This window comes from Glycine soja, chromosome 15, assembly GCF_004193775.1.
Source record: "Glycine soja cultivar W05 chromosome 15, ASM419377v2, whole genome shotgun sequence".
In the NCBI taxonomy this organism is placed as follows: Eukaryota; Viridiplantae; Streptophyta; class Magnoliopsida; order Fabales; family Fabaceae; genus Glycine; species Glycine soja.
Genome location: NC_041016.1, coordinates 3,191,346 through 3,210,576, shown reverse-complemented (window position 1 = coordinate 3,210,576; position 19,231 = coordinate 3,191,346). Strand labels below are relative to the sequence as shown.

Below are 19,231 nucleotides of genomic sequence, written 5' to 3'. Positions count from 1 at the left end.
CGCACTTGGCGTTATTTTTCTTCAAAAGTTCTAGAGAATACAATAGGACATGCATAGTTATATTACATGATTAGCAATTTCAGCTGGATTCTTCATTATTCAGCATAGACAGATCACCCATAAGTAGTTGTAAGTATAGGCAGAGATAAGTATGTGATTTTTTTTCACTATATTATTAACATGGAATATTTATTGAGGTTGTTCATAATTAATTTAGTGGGATTTTTTTTTAATTATAATTTTTTTCATCCACAAAACTAACTTGAATTCAAAATCTTACTCAAACAAATCAAATTCAGTACCACAATCACTTAATCCAACAACTTGTTAGTGGTGCGTGATTTATTTAACAACTTAACATATGCCTATTTAAAAAATATATGCTGAGATTAGTGAAAGAGAATTTTGAATTCGACTTTTACAAAACACATTTTAAAAGAATCAAAGTCTTTCAATTCCTACTGGAAAAGGAAAAAGACCTTAATTAGGCAGTTAAGGGAAGAAGAAAAAAAACAAAAATGAAGAAACAAAACAAATAGACGGATAGGCCTCGCCCCTTTGGATACGCGGTCACGCAAACTTAGCTAGCAACTAGCAAGTACCAACCCAGTACAAATTAATAATATTTTGGTCCCTCGACTTGATATATATTTACACCTATTGCCACTATTAATTCTTCAATTCTTAATGCAAAGGAAAAGCAAGGCCAGTTTTGCCATTTTATCCGCGTAATTCCGAAGATCAAGTCATAGTCGTAGCCACATGCACCTTCCTCACACATTCGAGAATCTTATATCTTATATGTATAAATTTAAAAGTGAAGTGCCTTCAAAATTCTCATAACTCATTACATAGAAACTAGCTAGGGCACTTCTCCAATCTCAACAACTTTCGTGTAGTGCACTGTTTTGCTATAGTAACCCATTAATTAAACCGACCTACGTAGTAGCCATGAAGAGAGGCAGAGAAGAGAGTAAGTTAGACATGGCTAATTGCTTGATGCTATTGACGAAAGTTGGAGAGAGTGAAACCAATTACCCAATATCAAAGGGTAGTGATATTGGTGATTTCAAGTGCAAGACTTGCAATAGAAGGTTCTCTTCTTTTCAAGCCCTTGGTGGCCATAGAGCAAGCCACAAAAAACCAAAGCTCATGGTCACAGATCTTTCGTGCCATCAAGAGTTACCGAACCCAACCATGAAACAACAACCTAGGATGCACCCGTGTCCGATTTGTGGGCTTGAGTTTGCTATTGGACAAGCTTTGGGAGGGCACATGAGAAAGCATAGAACTGCTATTAATGATGGCTTGTTGTGTGGTAAACCTTCTTCTTCGTTGTCCATCTTGAAGGAATCATCGAAAGATGGTGATCAAAAGTTGAATTTGCGCTTGGACTTGAACTTGAACTTGACGCCATTGGAGGAGGATGATCTTAAGCTCAACCTAAGGACGCCCGTGCTCAATTGTTTCATTTGATTGGAAATTAATTTTGTACTAAACCAGATTCTTTTTTTCTTATTAATATAGTTAATGTGTATTTTTCGTAATTTATTATTATACGTACGACCTATAGGTAGCTCATTTTGTAGTCATATTGTGTTCATAATACGAAACTTCTTAGTTCTTATCCAGTTTTGCTGACTGACTGGCCGGCTACCGCATATAATTCTTATTTTCTGGAAAATGGTTTTTTTTTTTTTTTGTTAAGCTCAATCTGAATCCATTTTGGGACAACATTGAATTAGCCTAAAATTATAAGTGTACGTTGATCGAGTTCATACATATCAATCACTTGAAACTGTGGTTTTACATTTTTTTTTTCTTCATATTTTAGTTAAAAAGAAAGTTGCACCTTATTATTTAAAAAAAGAGAGTCTTTGTTGTGTCTAATACAAGAACAATTTATTTGTTTATTTATTTTTTTAAAAAAGAGGATTTGAAGAAAAAATATCTCCAACAACTAATTATAATTTGACATCTAATAAAATTGTAGAAATATAAATATCTCTTTTATGAATTATAAGAAATCAACACGAGAAACATGAGCCTTAACATACACTTGCTAACAATGAATCACATTCCGGCAAAAATAAATTTGTCTTGTTACACAAAAGCAAAATATTATTGCCTATGAAAGGCCTTAAGTTCCATGTAAGAAATCTAAATTACATTAGAGCCTATAAATACTTTCATTGTCATTTGTAGCATATACATCATCATTTTGATGAAATTCTCACATATAGACAACATCTATCAGAATTTAATCCCGTCAATAGTCCACCTTGGACAAATCAACTTTTTTAATCTTTTTTTTTTAAAAAAAAGTTATTCTATATGTATATTTTTGTTTGAGTAATGCTCTTATAACAAAAGTTTTCCCTGTAATTTTTACATAAGAAAAATATAGGAAGAGAACAAAAAGGTTGAAATAAGTTAAATGATGTGATGGAGGAGTATAAAGAAAAAATATTATAAATGTTGTAAAAATTGTTATCATACATTATAATCCCTAAAAATGAAATGTCATTCATACTTGAAATAATTGTAAAAGAAATTTTAAAATCATTATTTTAGTTCTTAAATGTGTGTTATCACATGTATCTGTCAAAATGATAGATGATGTGCCGCATTAGACATTGGCTAATAGAGTTAGTGAATGACTAATGTCAATAAGGACTAGCTTGACTTATAAAATTCAATTTTAGGAATTTATTTGACTTCTTTTTTTGATTTCATAGCCTACTGTCAGTACTGTGACAACATGTCATAATTTCAAAGACCAAAATAAAGGTTTTCGCCATCCAATCCAATCCAAACATATGCTCATGTACATTTGAACATGTGTCACTCAATATAGCACAAAGAAAAGCAATTAGAACATATTGATAAATAACTTGATTAATCTCTTCATTTAAGAAAAAACTGTCATAAAAATTAGAAAGAGATCATATACATTATAAGCAGTTCAAATATGAAATGAATTATCAAAATTGAGAGCGCAATTGAAATAAATTTATTTTAATAATATTCACCATGAATGATTGTTTGATTTTCATAAATTTAATTTTTTACATGTCATTTTTAGTTTAATTATTTATATATAATAATATAAATCTAAATAAGTTCTATAAAGATTCTTTTAAGTATTCTCTCAATGAGACATTGTGTGCAAAATTATATATATGTCCATTTCTTTCTTTATAAATGTTCACAAATATTAATTAAATTTTACCTATTTAACACCTACAATTAAAGAGAAAGATAAATACAAAAATTCCATGTGACTAACTCATAAAAATTCAACACAAGATATATTCCCTCCCCTTTTTATATGTCATGATCTAACTGTTGTCTTCAACTCGGGCAGCTTGCATCACACGTCTGTCTTATTTTTTTTCATCACGATTCATTCATTTTATGTCAATTGTCAAATATATCAATGTAGTAGGTTGAGCAAAAAAAAATATCAATGTAGTAGGACAAGGTGCATAATTTGTTTTTTTTTTTTGTGTGTGAAAAATTAGTTGCTTTTTTGTGAAAGATGCATAATTAGTTTAATTGGGCTCCTCATTCAAGCATAACATGTATATAGTTTATACTACTATAGAAAGGAGTATTCCACCTTGATTGCATTTTGGTTATCTACAAGCTTATTAACTGTACTTTATAAGATATAAAAGCATCATTAAAAATATAATGCCCAATTGTTTAGTAAACATAAATTAGCTAGAATTAAGGTATAACAACATTTATAACCAACCAAATAGTGTTTATATGTTAGTAAAAAAGTTGATTCTGTCATACATTAAAAAAAAAAAAAAAACCTTTGATTGTTATAAGAAATCATTATAAACTTTTTAAAATTTCTCGATTGAACTATCTTACCATAAAAAAATGTTATACTAATAATAGCATATTCCTGTATTAAAGAGAAAAAAATTATGAAACATATAGCAAATATGACAACTTATTTATTTATAGTTAATGGAACATTTAAAATGTTTTCACTATTTAGATACAAAATATAAAGATTATTCTTAAATTTGTTAGTTTTCTCTAGAAGTTTCTCATTTGATGACAAAAATGTCAGTTATCGCATGATTGATAAACATTATTAAAATGAAAGAAAAAAAAATGCATGGAGATCTCGTGTAACAAAATTATAATGACCTCCTTTCTAGTTTTCATAAATAAGTTCAGTATAATTGTACTTATATGAAATATAAAATGTTGTTCAAAGTAGATATATGTATAATCTATCTAAAATATAAAAGAGCAAGAAAATATTTGCTTAGCAATATTTAACATGAAATAACTAGTGTAATTTTTTAAAACTAAGAATGGGGTCGTCTATAATTTTATTAAGTTTTAAAGAATATCAATGCAATTATCCATTCAAAATATCAACGATCAATGGATTTGATACAATCATATCTAGCTTTGAATTAATATATAACTTAATCTAGGAAAGAAACTATTAAAGAATGACAGCGTAAAATGCAAAGCACGAATCATCATCAATTTATCATCATGCATGTATTTTCCTCCTTCCTTCTTGTTCTTGGACAGTAATGTTGCCTCCTCAACCACAGCAAGCTGACTTTTGTGCAACTTCCCCTGCCGTTGCCTGATCTTTTTGGTTGTCGATTTTAATTCCTGCTGGCTGCAATGAAAATATGGCGAGACATTCAACACGATGGAGAGAGAAAAGGTTATTAATACAAATAAACTTGTCCTTGAATTCAAGAAAGATGAAATTCAAATACCTCTGCCTTAGAGTCAGTGTCAGCAAGCCTTTGTTTTATATCTCTTGCAATAGAGAAGAAAACTTCCTCCACATTTAGATCTGTCTTTGCACTCTGCAATATAAATTTTTTCTGTTGGCGATGATAAAAAAAATTAAGTTTCCACATTTTCACGTAAGCATCACTTACTGTTTCAAAGAATTTGATGCCATACTCATCGGCCAGTGCTTGGCCCTTGGAGGTAGGCACAACCTAGAAAGAAAAACAAAGGCATACATAAATCCAAAAATCTCAAAGTTGACAAACATTTGAGAAAGAGAGGATCCCGAATGTTACTAATTCAATCAATGGCATCAAATCAGAAATAATCCCTTTAACCACATTGCTCTCTATCTCAAACAAAAATGTTTCATTTGCTAATGGTCTAAAACATGGTTCCTCTAACATCATTAAGCATGTTTGTTTAAACTTTTGGATTTGCGAACAGATGTTACGAGGAGAAAAAACCAGTTTCAACTAAAAGTGGTTTGAAAAGCACATGATTAAGTGTGCAAACGTGAATTGGTGTGTTGTATTGACTGTTAAGGGCATGTTTGCTTTCCCATTTCACTATGTGGGCACACTTTACAAACTTAGTTTTATGAGAAACTACAAATTCCAACTTGTCCATTTTAGGTTTTAAATGAAAAAACAAACACGCTGCATTATGGTGCAATCAAGACTAAATCTTGCATAATAGTAAGAAGAAAGTATATTTGATGATAATAATGGGTCATTTCATGAGCTCCATTGACTTAGATCTGCACAGAATAGGTGCATCGAAGTTCCTAGATACTTCTCCTAGAGAGAAAGGTCCCAGATGTTTGCATACCCGTTTGCTTTCATCCATGTCAGCTTTGTTCCCCACCAGTATTTTGTTAACATTATCTGAAGCATGCTGCTCAATGTTACGAATCCAATTCCTGATATCTGAAATTGGCACAAGCTGGATGATTATTCCAAATGAGAAAGCCTTTGAAGAGAAAAACACATATCTCAAAATTCTAAACCAAAGTAACAAATAGAAACTTTACTGTTAAATGAAGATTCGTCTGTAACGTCATAGACTAGCAATATGCCCATAGCACCACGATAGTAAGCTGAAAAAAAAGGGAATTCAGTAAAGGCTTGGCACAAAATAAATTGCTCGATAGATACTCAAATTTGACACAAAGCTTGGAAATCAATGAAGAATAAAAGAACTCTACACTTACAGCAATGAAATAGTACCCATTCAAATGGATATGGAATTTAACTCATGACACGTCAAACAGAGAAACAACAGGTACCACTAGCTTGAAAGTTCATTTTAGATAATTCAAGAAGAAACTCACTAGTGATCATCACATTAATCACTGATCAATTTTGAATTAAAAAAATCAACAAGGGAGACGTTCCCAAAAACTATTTTGCTTATAAATCTTACATGGTTGGCAATTGAGACAATAGGAACCCAAACAGAAAGTGGAGACTATTTATTTTAGGCTTAGGCATGGGATAAATCCGCCTATGGTTTCATATCCGATCCCAAGCTCAGGTAAAGAAGAAGAGTGGTGTTAAGGCGTCTGCAACTAACATAGAACTTACCAGTTGTAATTGTTCGGAACCGCTCCTGACCTGCAGTATCCCAAATTTGGAGCTTGATCCGTTTTCCATCCTGCTCAATGGTTCTTATCTTAAAATCAATGCTGCGCCGGGAGGGTAGACCTTGTGATGTTAAGGAAACTTCTGGCAGACAAGATTCTACAATTAAATGTTAAATTGTGAAAACTCACCCTATGGTTGTGATGAAACTAGTTGTGAAAGAACCATCAGAGAATCGTAGAAGAAGGCAACTCTTTCCAACACCTGCAACCAAGAATAACCAAAAAAGGTTTGTGAAAATTAAGGAATTTGCATACCAATGCACATCTCTTGCAGTTTCTATGGCCACAGTATTTTTTAATTTCTTTATGTTACTATAATACTTTTATTCTATTCCTTGATCCTCTAAAAAGAAAATAAACAGAGAGGATGGAATATCTATGACATATATACTGTAGTAAATGAAAATAATTCATGTGAAACGCCAAGCTACGGTCATATTTCTTCTTCCCAATGGAGTAAACAGATTAAAAGTACGCAAGAAAACAAAGCTAAAAAGCAACTTCCGTTGCCATGTTTTGGTTTTTTTTATTTTCCCACTAAATAATCACTCAAAAAAAAAAAACTCTCTAAAGAAGCAGCAAAATAAAAAGTGGTCATTAATTTAGTACAAGTTGCAATAAAACATATCATTGTCAAGGTAGAGAGGGGCCTAACTATATACGATGGAGAAGTTATCCAATATGTTCAGATATCAGACTATGATAAAACGGAATTGGGAAAAGTTCGGTGGACACCAAACTCTGAAAAGTATAGATATGATAAATAATATGATCTGAGAGAGAGAGAAAAATAATATTGACGGAGTGCTTTTTATATAGATATGTCTGTATAACATCACTTAACAGAATCTCCTAACTGTATCACGGTAATAGAAACAATTATTCAAATACTTGCACAAGCTAGATCATGAAAAGATTAAAACTCTAAGATTAAATATACTTGCCTCAAAATCCAAAATCAACAATTCGAGACAAAAATCATGTCATTTTTGTTTGCAATGTTTTGTGTTTTCATAACCTGTAGGAACAATCGAGGAAATTATGAGGAGTGACTTACCACTATCGCCAATCAAGAGAAGTTTTATGAGATAATCGTAATCCGCACGAGCTCTTGCCGGTGGAGCAGCCATCAATTTCTCGTGATTTCAACACTGACGAAGTCTATTCCTATCTGCATACGATCCAAAAATAAAGGGAATTATTTTCGAGTTAATTCGCACACGGAAAAAATGGAATGCAAGAGAGAGATAAGAACCAGATCCGAAATGGAAAGGAAAATGGGAGAGAGAGAGAGGAGATCTCCAAGGTTCAACTGAAGAACCGCCGGAGATTTTTAGAGAGAGAGGAGCGATGTCTAAGTTTGTAGTTTTTATTTAATATTTTATATAACTTGGAGTTTTTTTTACAACCTTCAACTAGGGAGCTTTCCCCGACTATAGAGGCACCCTATTTGTTGTAAGGCTGTTTCCAGATTCAGATTCAGATTCATTCATTGTTCTAAAATTATCATTTTTTATATATTGTAGGCTCCAAATATTCTCCATAAGGGAGTCTAACTTGTTTTTTACTTTGAGTTTAATGGTCATAAATTATAAATTGATGTCATTTCATCACAAATCATAATTAATATGGTTTTTTTTATTACTAAAAGTATACCATAGGTTATGCAATTTATACCTAGTAATTAATAAATTTATTCAACATATAAAGCTAATGAATAAGTAAATTTTATAATAAAAATATAAGTGAATATTTTGATTTTCCTTTTTGGGTATAAGTTCACAACTAGGTACGGAAGGGTTCAACAGGAGAGAGATTTTTAGTTTCTTGAGAATCTTGAGAATTTTAATTTCTCATATTTAATATTCATTTTAAAAAAATCTCATAAATCCTTTATTAAATTAATTATTTTATACCTAGAATTAATATTCAATTTTTCTATATTAATTATATTTAGTTCGATTAATCTAAGATACAATTTTTGAAATAAAATTTCAAATTTAAAATATCAATCAATCATTTTTCTTATAAAATTTTGATATTTAATACAATAATATATATATATAATAAGATAAATTATAAAATTCTATATTAAAATATTATACTTGTCTTTGTTTACCTCTTAGATCCAAACAAATTACTATAATTCATCCTTGTCTTCAAATCAATAAATGTTTTTCACAAATTTTTCAAATAAAGACCTTTATTTTCAAACTTGTTATTCCTTAACTTAACAAGTTAATCCTAAATTTATTTATTGAAAAAACAAAAAAAAGTTTCCTTAGGTTTTAAACATCTAATTGTGATCTTTCCCATTAAAATAATGTTAAAGTTAGAAAACACCCAAATTAAATTGAATAATTTATACCTGTTTTCTTTTATTATGGTATACCCATAAAAGTACGTTGAATATTTTTCAAAACATAGCCTATAATCAAATTACCCAAACAAATCCTTGAATTTAGACGTTGTAGAATCCTTTGACGAAGAAGAAGCAGGGTAAACATTAAAATCAATCGGAAAGTGGAGATGTCACGGAGAATCGGGACAAAGCTCTTCGTCCACAGTTAGGGTTCTTCTCTCCTCCCTCTCTTCAATAAATTGAAGCCCAACCCCTCTCTCACCATTGCTTCATTTCATTTTTCATGATTATGCTTTTACACTACACAGGAGCAGCTCAAGAAGTTGTTCTCTCCATTCGGACTAGTTACCCAAGGTGTGTTTCTGTTTGTCTTGCGCTTTCTCTCTCTTCTCAAATGCCCTTTTGCTGACTCTGCCCTTATCATTCAGCTGATCTAGCTTTGGATCCTATAACCAAAAGGCCCAAAGGGTTCGGCTTTGTCTCCTTCAAATCTGAAATTGAAGCGGAAAAGGCTTTGAGAGCCATGAATGGCAGGGTAATTTTCTCTTATCTATATCCACTTTATTAAACAAAAATGTGCTAGGCATCGTATATTGGTATGCTTGGATTAACTACATTGTTGTTGTAAGTGACTATGCACTGAAGGTGTTTGTTGAAATGACCGATTGATTGGTGATTGCAATTTATAAAGATATATAATATTCGTGTGGATTTAAATCCTTAGTTCGGTTTATAGTTTAGCTTTCCCTATTTGTGTCTCTAATCTCTATGACATGAACAACGTATCCTTGTTTGCCTTTGTCGGTCCATGGAAACATTATTGTACTACCACATCAAGTTGTAGTGAATGCCTTTTGGCTGCATTTATGATTATGGTAGACTTGATGATTTTTTTAAAAACAAAGTTAATTACTCTAAGCTACTTGATTTCTTTCGCAAACTACTTATGTTCCATGTTAGGACTTCCATTGAGTACCCTTGTTTGATGGAAAGTTGATTAATGGCTACTTTGGAAGCTGCTTGCTTGACACATGAGGAAGACATGTAACATTGTCCTCAACTTAATAATCTGCCTCAAGTGGTGGTAGCTAGATTGAAGCCATAAAGATGGAAAATGGATGTAATTATATCTTCCTTTAGAGAATAAATATAATGTATTTCAACGCGTGGTAAATTTATTGGGTTTAGGCATGTGTACCCATGCCGAAAATTATAATCTAAATGCGGAATATATTCACTGCATATCAATGTTTTTGTGATCAACAATCTGACCATTATTTATTTATTATGAGAGAAAGCTCTATAATTATAATGCTCGATTGCTCGTTGTGAGTTTCTCATGAAACACCATTAAATTTTTTTAGTTATGTACTTAGGGTCTGTTTAGATAAGTTTATCCAAAAGCACTTTTCGGATAAGGAAATAGGAAGCAAAAAATAAAATGAGCTTTTACATAATCTAAAATTAGATTATTTGTAAGTTAAAAAACATCTTTTAGAAAATCTATATGTGAAAGCTTCTACAAATTAGTTGTTTAAGTTAATTTTAGCTTATAAAAAAACTCATTTCATTTTTTTTTCTTTTTATTTTCTTCTTCTAAAAGTACTTCTAAATTTTTTTTATCTAAACAGACCCTTGTATTTTTCTTACCTTGCATTGATAAAAATACTAGAGTTATGATATTTAGACACCTCTATGGCTCTATATATTATACACTCTATTAACACCTATTATTTCTCTTTGTTTCTCTTTTTTTTTTTCTATCAAATCATACTTCTTTCTTTCCCTATCTAAGTGTTAACATTTATTTGGTGTCCAACAATCTTTTTCCATACTGATATTTGTGTACCATCATAGTCAAAATCCTGTCTTGTAACCCTCTACTATTATGATATGTATTCTGTAAAAGGTTATGTTGTGTCTCTCGTCTTGTCCCCTTGTTGGAAATGTCCTGTGCATGCCTAATTGTTTCTCTAAGTCATATGGAAAGTAATTATAGCCGAATGTTCATCTCTTACACTGCATGGCTTACCGTAGTTTGATAATTAATGATCATGTTTGCCTTTACACACATCAAGATTGTACCATTTTTGTTATGCGGCCTGTATGATAGATAAAAATTTCAAGAAAAGGCTGGGACATGGAAATTCTTAGCCATGCAAGCATCTAGCGCGGAAACAGAATCAGTAGTCTTGCTATATCTTTGATATTGTCTGAGTTGTCTAGCTTTCTCGTACAGAATCAGTAGTCTTGCAATATCCTTGATATGCATCTTTGATATGTTCTTAGTCGTCTAGCTCTCTCGTTGTTATCAATGTACCCACTAAATACTAATAAAAGGAATCCTAGGCATACACATAGCACCTGTATGTTCTATCGAATTGACTTTTGATTGTTCAATACATAATTCTTATTTCCTGCATGGTGCAGATTGTTAGTGGAAGGCTGATTTTGGTTGAACTTGCAAATGAGAAATGACCTAGAAGAGACAGTGCCTTATATACAGTGATTACATTCATCAGATGTAGACCAAAACTTGATCAATCAGAGTAATAAACCAGCTATGCAATATTTTTTCGTATTCTTCAATCTTCTAACAAGAGGCATTACATTGTGAGAATACAGTATCCAATTGAGACAGCGGTGCAAAAGATTTGCACGATTGGATTCTGTGTTGCTTTAGCATTTGATAATTGTCTAAAAACAAATTATCACGTTACTTTTAAACATACTTGCATAAAGCAGAATAATACTTGTATTCGGTTAGGGAAAAAAATAAAACAAAATACTATATCTTTAATATAATCACTCCTGAATAGTACTAAATTGGAATTGAGGAACAAATGTCAGGGTTGAATGAGTTACACATCATTATTACACAATTCCAATGAATCCCATTGCTTTCAATCTTTAAAATGGTAGTGAGAAAACCCATAAGCGCATCGAAATAAGTTTCCCTCCTTCCATTAAAATTTACGTGGCAAACAAATTCATAAACCAAAAAAGAGCGGGACCACTTGCTTCCCGTTGCGTTGACCCCTCGGAAGATTTTACCAAGTGAATGAAAAAAAAAATAGTTTCAGTGTGCGTCTGTAATTTTGTATAAGCATTGAGAAAATTCATTTTGAACATACTTGAGTAAAATGATTTATAATAAAACAAATTAAGATATACAGTAAAAATTCTCATTCAATGCAAAAGTTACTCAACTTTATTTCAACTCAATCATTTCTAATTCCAAATCTTTCTCGGACAATCTACATGAAACGAATGATATGAAAATTTATCTAAAATTAATTATGGATTCAAAATCAGTTATCCACTAGTATAAAACCAAGCACACTCCTAATAATAACAAAACAAGTTTGATCTCAAACAAATGAAATTTATTACAGAAAAAGGATCAACGAAGTTAGAAAAATAAAAAACATTTCACTTCCCAGCAACTGAGACATGCACCATAACAAAAAGCACCATAGGAAGACATTCTGACCCCCAAAAAAAAATAAAGAAGATTTCATTAATGTAGCAAACTCCTACATGCGAGACGATAGGAATTACAGTGTTTGCAATAGATAATTTTTTCTTTCACATAAAAAGCATCTAAAGACTGATTTACATATTCAAATAAAATAAAATAAAAACACTTAAGCTTTCTTAGGAGATTTGGTAGCCTTGGATGGAGATTTAGGTTCCTTGGAAGCCCTCTCGGTCTTCTTAGGCAACAAAACAGGGTTAATGTTTGGAAGCACGCCACCATGTGCAATTGTCACTCCAGCAAGCAATTTCCCCAACTCCTCATCGTTCCTCACTGCCAAAAGCACGTGTCTTGGAATAATCCTGTTCTTCTTGTTGTCACGTGCGGCATTCCCAGCCAACTCAAGCACCTTCACAATCCATACCCACATTTCAATTTCGCAAAACAAAAATTAACCGTAATCAATCAACATTAATTGAAGCAAATTAATTTAATTGATGTAGTGTTATGTCATGTTACCTCGGCAGCTAGGTATTCGAGAACTGCAGCCAAGTATACGGGAGCACCGGTACCGACACGCTGAGCGTACCTTCCTTTCTTCAAATAACGGCCAATTCTTCCGACGGGGAATTGGAGACCGGCTTTGACGGACCTTGAAACCGGCTTCTTCTTTGGGCCGCCGCCCTTTCTACCTCCGGCGCCCTTCTTGATCTTTCCGCCAGCGTCCATTTCGGAACCCTAGAATTTGGGTGTGGATTGTTAAAAGAGGAATAATCACAGGTGTGAGAGCGATGGGAAGACGCGTTGGCACGGTTCTATGTTATAAAGCTTTGGACACCTTCACGAGGATCCAGCGCAGAAAAACGTGGAAGCTTTGATCAGAACTTATCCACGGCTAACGATTGTTTGCTTGGCAATCCGTGTCCTTCGGCACCAGCCAATAAGATGCCACTGTAGGGCACACACTTTGATTTTTTTTTCACATAATTTTTTTTTTTTACCAAAACATGATACTCCCCTGTTATTTATCAATACATATACATGTCCTGTTATTTATCAATACATATACATGTTTACTTTCATGGGGTAAATTCGGGTTGGGAGTCTAAATTTGCACTGTTTTTAAATTTTTTTTTTGCAAAATCCGTTGAGAATTCGCGTCTCTCGGACCCAAATTCTCAACGTGATTTTTTATTTTTATTTTTTTAGAAAAATTAATTTTTTTTAAAGATTTTTAAAAATGTAAATAAAGGAAATTAATAATATTAGAGAAGATAATAAAGTTTAAAATAATTAGTTAAAAATACTATCATTGAAGATTTTTTTTATTTTATATATAATCTGAAATGAAATACATTAATATTAAAAAAAGTTAATTTGTTTGATTAGAACTTTCAAAACAGTAAGGATACCTATTTTTTGAATGACCTACTAGCTTGTAAATTGAACAATATTTTAGTTGACCTATTTCTCTCTCATTCATATTAGTCCTTAATTTATTGATTTTGGTCGATCTTTTTTACTTCTCCTCATAATTGAATTCACACATAATGGTGGTTCTTCCTATAATGACCAATAATCATAATGACACATGTCTACTAATGACACTTTATAGACACTAATTTTATTAAATTCCTTTATTTTGTATTTTTAAAAATCTTTTAAAAAATTAATTCTTATAAAAAAAAATTAAAAATCAGGTTGAGAATTCGGGTTGAGAGAATCCAAAATCTCAACGAACTTTGCAAAAAAATAAAATAAAAAACAGTATAAATTCAAGTCTCCCAATCCTAAATTTATAAGCATACATGTAATGGTAAATAATGGGAGGAGTTGTATGTTTTGGTAATTTTTTTCTTATATGTTTACCAAAAAAATCCACACACTTTTCTTTCCATTTTAAAATGAGTTGAGATGTGAGGATAACAACATTTAAAACTAAGACATGCAATGAACATGTTTTATTAATTGAAAGAAAATAAAAGAATAAATAATATATTTATTAATCAGTGTCTAAAAGTAAATTTTATTCATTAAATATTGTGTAAAAAAATATATGCATTAATTTTTACTAACAAGAAACATTTTATTACGGTTTGAATTAATAAGATGCTCATCTTTTCTTTAATGATCAAATAAATATGAATTCATTTTATCCTAAAATTTTAATTTCAAATAGGAAAAAAAATAACATATAAATCAGTGTATTAAAAGTACTCCTTTCATCTCATTATAATGGTCATATAAATGAAAAAAATTATCTCAAAATAATTATTATTTTAACTTTTCAATATAACATTAATCATTATTTTTAATGATATCTTTTATATTATTAATGGTGGACGATAAAATAAATAAATGAATTAATGATAATAAAAACTTAATTTTCTAATTTTTTTATCTATTTATTATTTTTTTTAATCCGTACAAAATATAGTGACAACATCATACCAAGCGTTAACAATAGCAATCTTAATATCAATGCATTTTTCATATTAAAATCATTCAATTTAGATTTATATTAATATCACCTTTATGTAGGGCAGTCCAAGCATAAAGTGATTACAACTTAAGCTTTAATCTATCAATAAAAAAGTATTTATTCATTAATTTTTTAAAACAAAAAAGGTTACATATACAAGCAAAAAAGTCTCGCATACAATTCTCTTATTTAAAATAAAAAAAGTCTCTATCAAATTTTGTTTTAGGCCTTACTTATTTTTAAGTTAACATGTCTTTATAAATTTAACTTTATATTTTAAAAAAAAAAGTTATAAATTAATATCTATCAAATTTGAAGTTATATATTTTTATCTAAATTTAAACTTTTGTATAAAAAAATTCTAAATATTCAAACTAATATGATCATTACACAAAACTAGATAATAAACTCATTCCGTATGTAATTATATTAAATATTTAAAGAAAGAATTTTATTATTGATAATAATCGTATTTCACTCCTCTAAACGATAATACATGTTGTCTTAAAAAAACATTCAACTCGTTAAACTTTAACTTGGGATTAATATTTGGTTGAAAATTAATTATTTTCATCACCACCAAATTATTTTTTAATTTGAAAGAAGAGTTGAACTCTGATTTTAAAATATTTATGGTGTTTTTGTTTTTGCATTAGAAACTTAGGGTGCGTTTGGTTTGGTTGTTTTCTGTTATCATTTTCACTGAAAACTTAAAATAGTGATGAAGATGTGTTTGGTTGAATTTTTGAAAACATTTTCAGTGAATAGGAAACAAGCAGAAAATGAAAACAATGAAATCTCATTTTCAGTATTTTCAGTTGAAGACAGGAATTTCGTAAAATAAAAACGCGGTGAAAAAAATGTAATTTTAAGCAAATATAAAAATACAAAAAAGACAAAAATTCAATATATAATAAATTTTCAGTGTTTTTATTTCCTAAAAATAAAAAACAAGAAGTCAAATCAAACATATTTTCAGAATTCAAATCTTTTAAAAATAAAAACAATTTTCAGAAAATGAAAACAAAAAATGAAAATACAAACCAAACACACATCTTTGTTAAACCAACGTTCAAGAATATGTTGTTTTCACAAAACTATGCTTTGGAATGCATGCCCACAAAGTGAAACAAAAAACAAACATGCTCCTAAGCAATTCAAACACACTACTTAACTAACCGAGTTAACATATACGTTATGTTTAAATTTCCATTTAAAATGTGGTGTACGAATTTTAAGATAAACTTAATAATTTACAAACTCAATTTTACAAAAGAAAAATCTGGATGTTTGCAATAATAAAACAAACATGCTAATAATATCATGGAGTGATTGTAAAATTAAAAAATGATAATTAAAAAATTATAAAATGAAAATAATTAATTTTATAATAAAATTATTATTGCAAAGTATATTCACCGAATTTGTTGGTTGACACGTAATGATAAGTGTTTGTTTAGAACTAAAGATGAAAATAAAATATAAATAAAACAAAAACATAGGAAATACATAATTTTAAACTTCATTTTACTTGTGGGTGATAAAATTGGTTCAACAAAAAGTACGAGAATTTACTTCAATTAGTTAGACAAGTTATGTGACTTATTGTAAATTATTTTATATTTATTTTTTATTCTTAGGAATAAAAAATGATATATATGATAACTTAAATACGGATATAACTTAAATTTAAGTCATGTAAAATACTAGTCATGTGAGTTTATTATAAATTTTGGTTATATAAAAAATAAACATTTATCATGAGCACTTGTTAAAATACTAGTTATTTGTATTAATTCATTTCCATTTTCATAATTTTCGGATTTAAATTTAAGAGCAGTGAGTATTGTGATGGCCTATAGGTTAAAATAAAGTGGAACCATCAATTATAAACTAATTTTTATCAATTATTTCAAATTTTATAAACTTGATTTATTTTATAAAAACTTATTGAACTGATAAATTATGTAATTTTTAAGATATCATTTTACTAGTTGACACCTCACTGTATTACCACAACAAAAGTTGACACCACACTAGCAAAGCTAGAGTCAACAAATTTAAACAAGCACCAAAAAAGAGAAATTCGGCAAAGCAATTTCAAGTGGAAACCAGGTAAATATTCTGCCTTTCCATCTTATCATAACAACAAAATTTCAAGATGAAAATTTTTAACCGTTCAAGCTACAAGTCAACGCTATGTAACTTGCTGATTACATCCACGTCAAACACAGTAGCAACGAAACAGTCCATTCAAATTGACTTTCAGTCGATCTAAAGTCTATAGGATAGCAAGACGGGGAGAGCCTGCACTAGAACTGAGACTCAATTTGACATTCAAACCTGACATTACACTCTTGCCACTGCCTTCAATAGTGCATTAAGGTAACATACTCTCTACGTCCATTTCTTTATTGCATCACACATACACCAGTCCAAACTCCAAACAAGAAGTATGATGAAATTAAAATCAAATTCTGAGAAACTCTCATCTAAATAGTTTTCAAACAGGAGTAAAAAAAAAAAAAAAACGATTGCAAAGGCATTCAACAATGTAACATTTCACAACATCTCGATTGAGAGAGAGAATGAGAAAGGATACAATTATACGAATATAAGAAAATTAAATTAATCCCTTACTGAGAACTTGCTGTTTCGACTAATTGAGTGAAAATGCAAAAAATAAACAACGATTTGAGAACTACAATTATGGTGATAGAAAAAAGAACCTAAACACAGATTTACATTGTGCACACTAAATAGAGAACAATAAACTAATAAGTCAATTAAGCCTTCTTAGGAGATTTAGTAGCCTTGGATGGAGATTTAGGTTCCTTGGAAGCCCTCTCAGACTTCTTAGGCAACAAAACAGGGTTAATGTTTGGAAGCACGCCACCATGTGCAATTGTCACTCCAGCAAGCAATTTCCCCAACTCCTCATCGTTCCTCACTGCCAAAAGCACGTGTCTTGGAATAATCCTGTTCTTCTTGTTGTCACGTGCTGCATTCCCAGCCAACTCAAGCACCTTCACAATCCATATCCACATTTCAATTTCATAACACAAAAATTAACCATAATTAATCAACATTAAGTGAAGCAAATTAATTTAATTGATGTAGTGATATGTTACGTTACCTCGGCAGCTAGGTATTCGAGAACTGCAGCCAAGTATACGGGAGCACCGGTACCGACACGCTGAGCGTACCTTCCTTTCTTCAAATAACGGCCAATTCTTCCGACGGGGAATTGGAGACCGGCTTTGACGGACCTTGAAACCGGCTTCTTCTTTGGGCCGCCGCCCTTTCTTCCGCCGGCGCCCTTCTTGATCTTTCCGTCAGCGTCCATTTCGGAACCCTAGAATTTTAGTGCGGATTGCGAGAAGAGGAATAATTGCAAGAGCGAGAGTGATGGTGAGATGCACATGAAAACGCGTTGGCAAGGTTTTTATATTATAGAGGTTTTGGACACTCCGTCAGGATCGAATGAAGGAAAAAGATGCTGACTGTTGGATTGAACTTTATCTACGACTCAGGATTACTTGCGTGGCGATCCGTGCAGTTCGAAAACTGGCCAATGGGGTACGCGATACTCGTTTCTATCGGATTTTCATTCTTACCTTTTTTTTTTTTTACACATCCATTGCAAATTCATATATATTTGAATATTAAAATTTAGGTTTAATTGTAAAAATATTCTCTCTATTTATCCCAATTCACTAAATCCGTCTCACTGTAGTTTAATTCACCAGTTGAGTAATTTGTTTTTTTTTTAATTTGATTATTTAACTACTCAATTCCAAAATTTGCAAAATTAGGTGTTGATTGTTAATGAGTAATGTTTACATGTCATAATCTTATTATGACACGTGGTAATCAATGTCCAATAAGATTATAACATGTGACAATGAACGTACAATAGGATTTATGATATGTGGTAGTCAACATTTAATTTTGGGGATGAGGATTCAAATAACTAGATTAAAAAAATGGAAAACTTAATTGGTGAATTAAATTACATAAGGGAGGACCGATTTAGTGAGTTGAGATAAATAGGAATACTATTTTTGCAATTAAGCCTAATATTTAAAAGAGATGATTATTATAAGATATCTTTTTATGACCTGATTTCATAATGTCCTTTTCTATTTGATATTTTTTTTCTTAAATTTTTTTGCACATAGTTCTACAACACACAACTCAAATAAGTTATTCATCTTGGCACAACAAAAACTTGTATAGCTATCTAGTAAAAAGGGTTTACATTGATCAAGTGTCTTCTTTAATTTCCAAATTTATTTATTTGTGTGATAACATTGGTGAATGAAACACTTTCACATTTTTTATGGAAATTTTATTTTTTATACATTTTAAAGGTGGAGATTTTGCGTGAAGGGCATAAAACTAATAATGTAACTCTTTGTTAGTCACCTTTAATCTTTTGTTCTCCACTTCAAGTTCCATAATGGATTTCTCCATGTT

At 30.7% G+C, this 19,231-nt stretch overlaps 5 protein-coding genes across 6 annotated transcripts; 2 read left to right on the top strand and 3 right to left on the bottom strand.

The window, feature by feature from the left end:
• The first annotated feature begins 824 nt into the window (after nt 1-824).
• On the top strand, nt 825-1,631 carry LOC114387165 (zinc finger protein ZAT12-like). The gene has a single exon (XM_028347296.1). It carries the CDS (start codon nt 952-954, stop codon nt 1,474-1,476), a length of 525 nt encoding a protein of 174 aa, XP_028203097.1. The 5' UTR covers nt 825-951; the 3' UTR covers nt 1,477-1,631.
• Nucleotides 1,632-4,324: 2,693 nt separating this feature from the next.
• On the bottom strand, nt 4,325-7,931 carry LOC114386863 (ras-related protein RABE1c-like). Of its 2 annotated transcripts, none has more exons than XM_028346920.1 (9): nt 7,840-7,931; nt 7,488-7,601; nt 6,560-6,632; nt 6,372-6,472; nt 5,819-5,884; nt 5,617-5,714; nt 4,935-4,997; nt 4,767-4,859; nt 4,325-4,663 (listed from the first exon to the last, which is right to left on the bottom strand). In XM_028346920.1, exons 2-9 carry the CDS (start codon nt 7,558-7,560, stop codon nt 4,583-4,585), a joined length of 648 nt encoding a protein of 215 aa, XP_028202721.1. In that variant the 5' UTR covers nt 7,561-7,601; nt 7,840-7,931; the 3' UTR covers nt 4,325-4,582. The 2 variants fall into 2 exon arrangements, with proteins under 2 accessions (XP_028202721.1, XP_028202720.1); XM_028346919.1 differs by having other exon boundaries at nt 7,686-7,906.
• A 911-nt stretch (nt 7,932-8,842) lies between these two features.
• Nucleotides 8,843-11,568, top strand: LOC114388502 (small RNA-binding protein 11, chloroplastic-like). Its single transcript, XM_028349015.1, has 4 exons — nt 8,843-8,996; nt 9,078-9,146; nt 9,221-9,327; nt 11,223-11,568. The coding sequence occupies exons 1-4, from the start codon at nt 8,960-8,962 to the stop codon at nt 11,268-11,270; spliced, it is 261 nt and encodes an 86-aa protein (XP_028204816.1). The 5' UTR covers nt 8,843-8,959; the 3' UTR covers nt 11,271-11,568.
• A 713-nt stretch (nt 11,569-12,281) lies between these two features.
• LOC114388501 (histone H2A-like) lies at nt 12,282-13,075 on the bottom strand. Its single transcript, XM_028349014.1, has 2 exons — nt 12,790-13,075; nt 12,282-12,679 (listed from the first exon to the last, which is right to left on the bottom strand). The coding sequence occupies exons 1-2, from the start codon at nt 12,997-12,999 to the stop codon at nt 12,440-12,442; spliced, it is 450 nt and encodes a 149-aa protein (XP_028204815.1). The 5' UTR covers nt 13,000-13,075; the 3' UTR covers nt 12,282-12,439.
• A 4,218-nt stretch (nt 13,076-17,293) lies between these two features.
• On the bottom strand, nt 17,294-18,184 carry LOC114386416 (histone H2A-like). The gene is made up of 2 exons (XM_028346426.1): nt 17,889-18,184; nt 17,294-17,778 (listed from the first exon to the last, which is right to left on the bottom strand). Exons 1-2 carry the CDS (start codon nt 18,096-18,098, stop codon nt 17,539-17,541), a joined length of 450 nt encoding a protein of 149 aa, XP_028202227.1. The 5' UTR covers nt 18,099-18,184; the 3' UTR covers nt 17,294-17,538.
• Nucleotides 18,185-19,231: the final 1,047 nt, after the last annotated feature.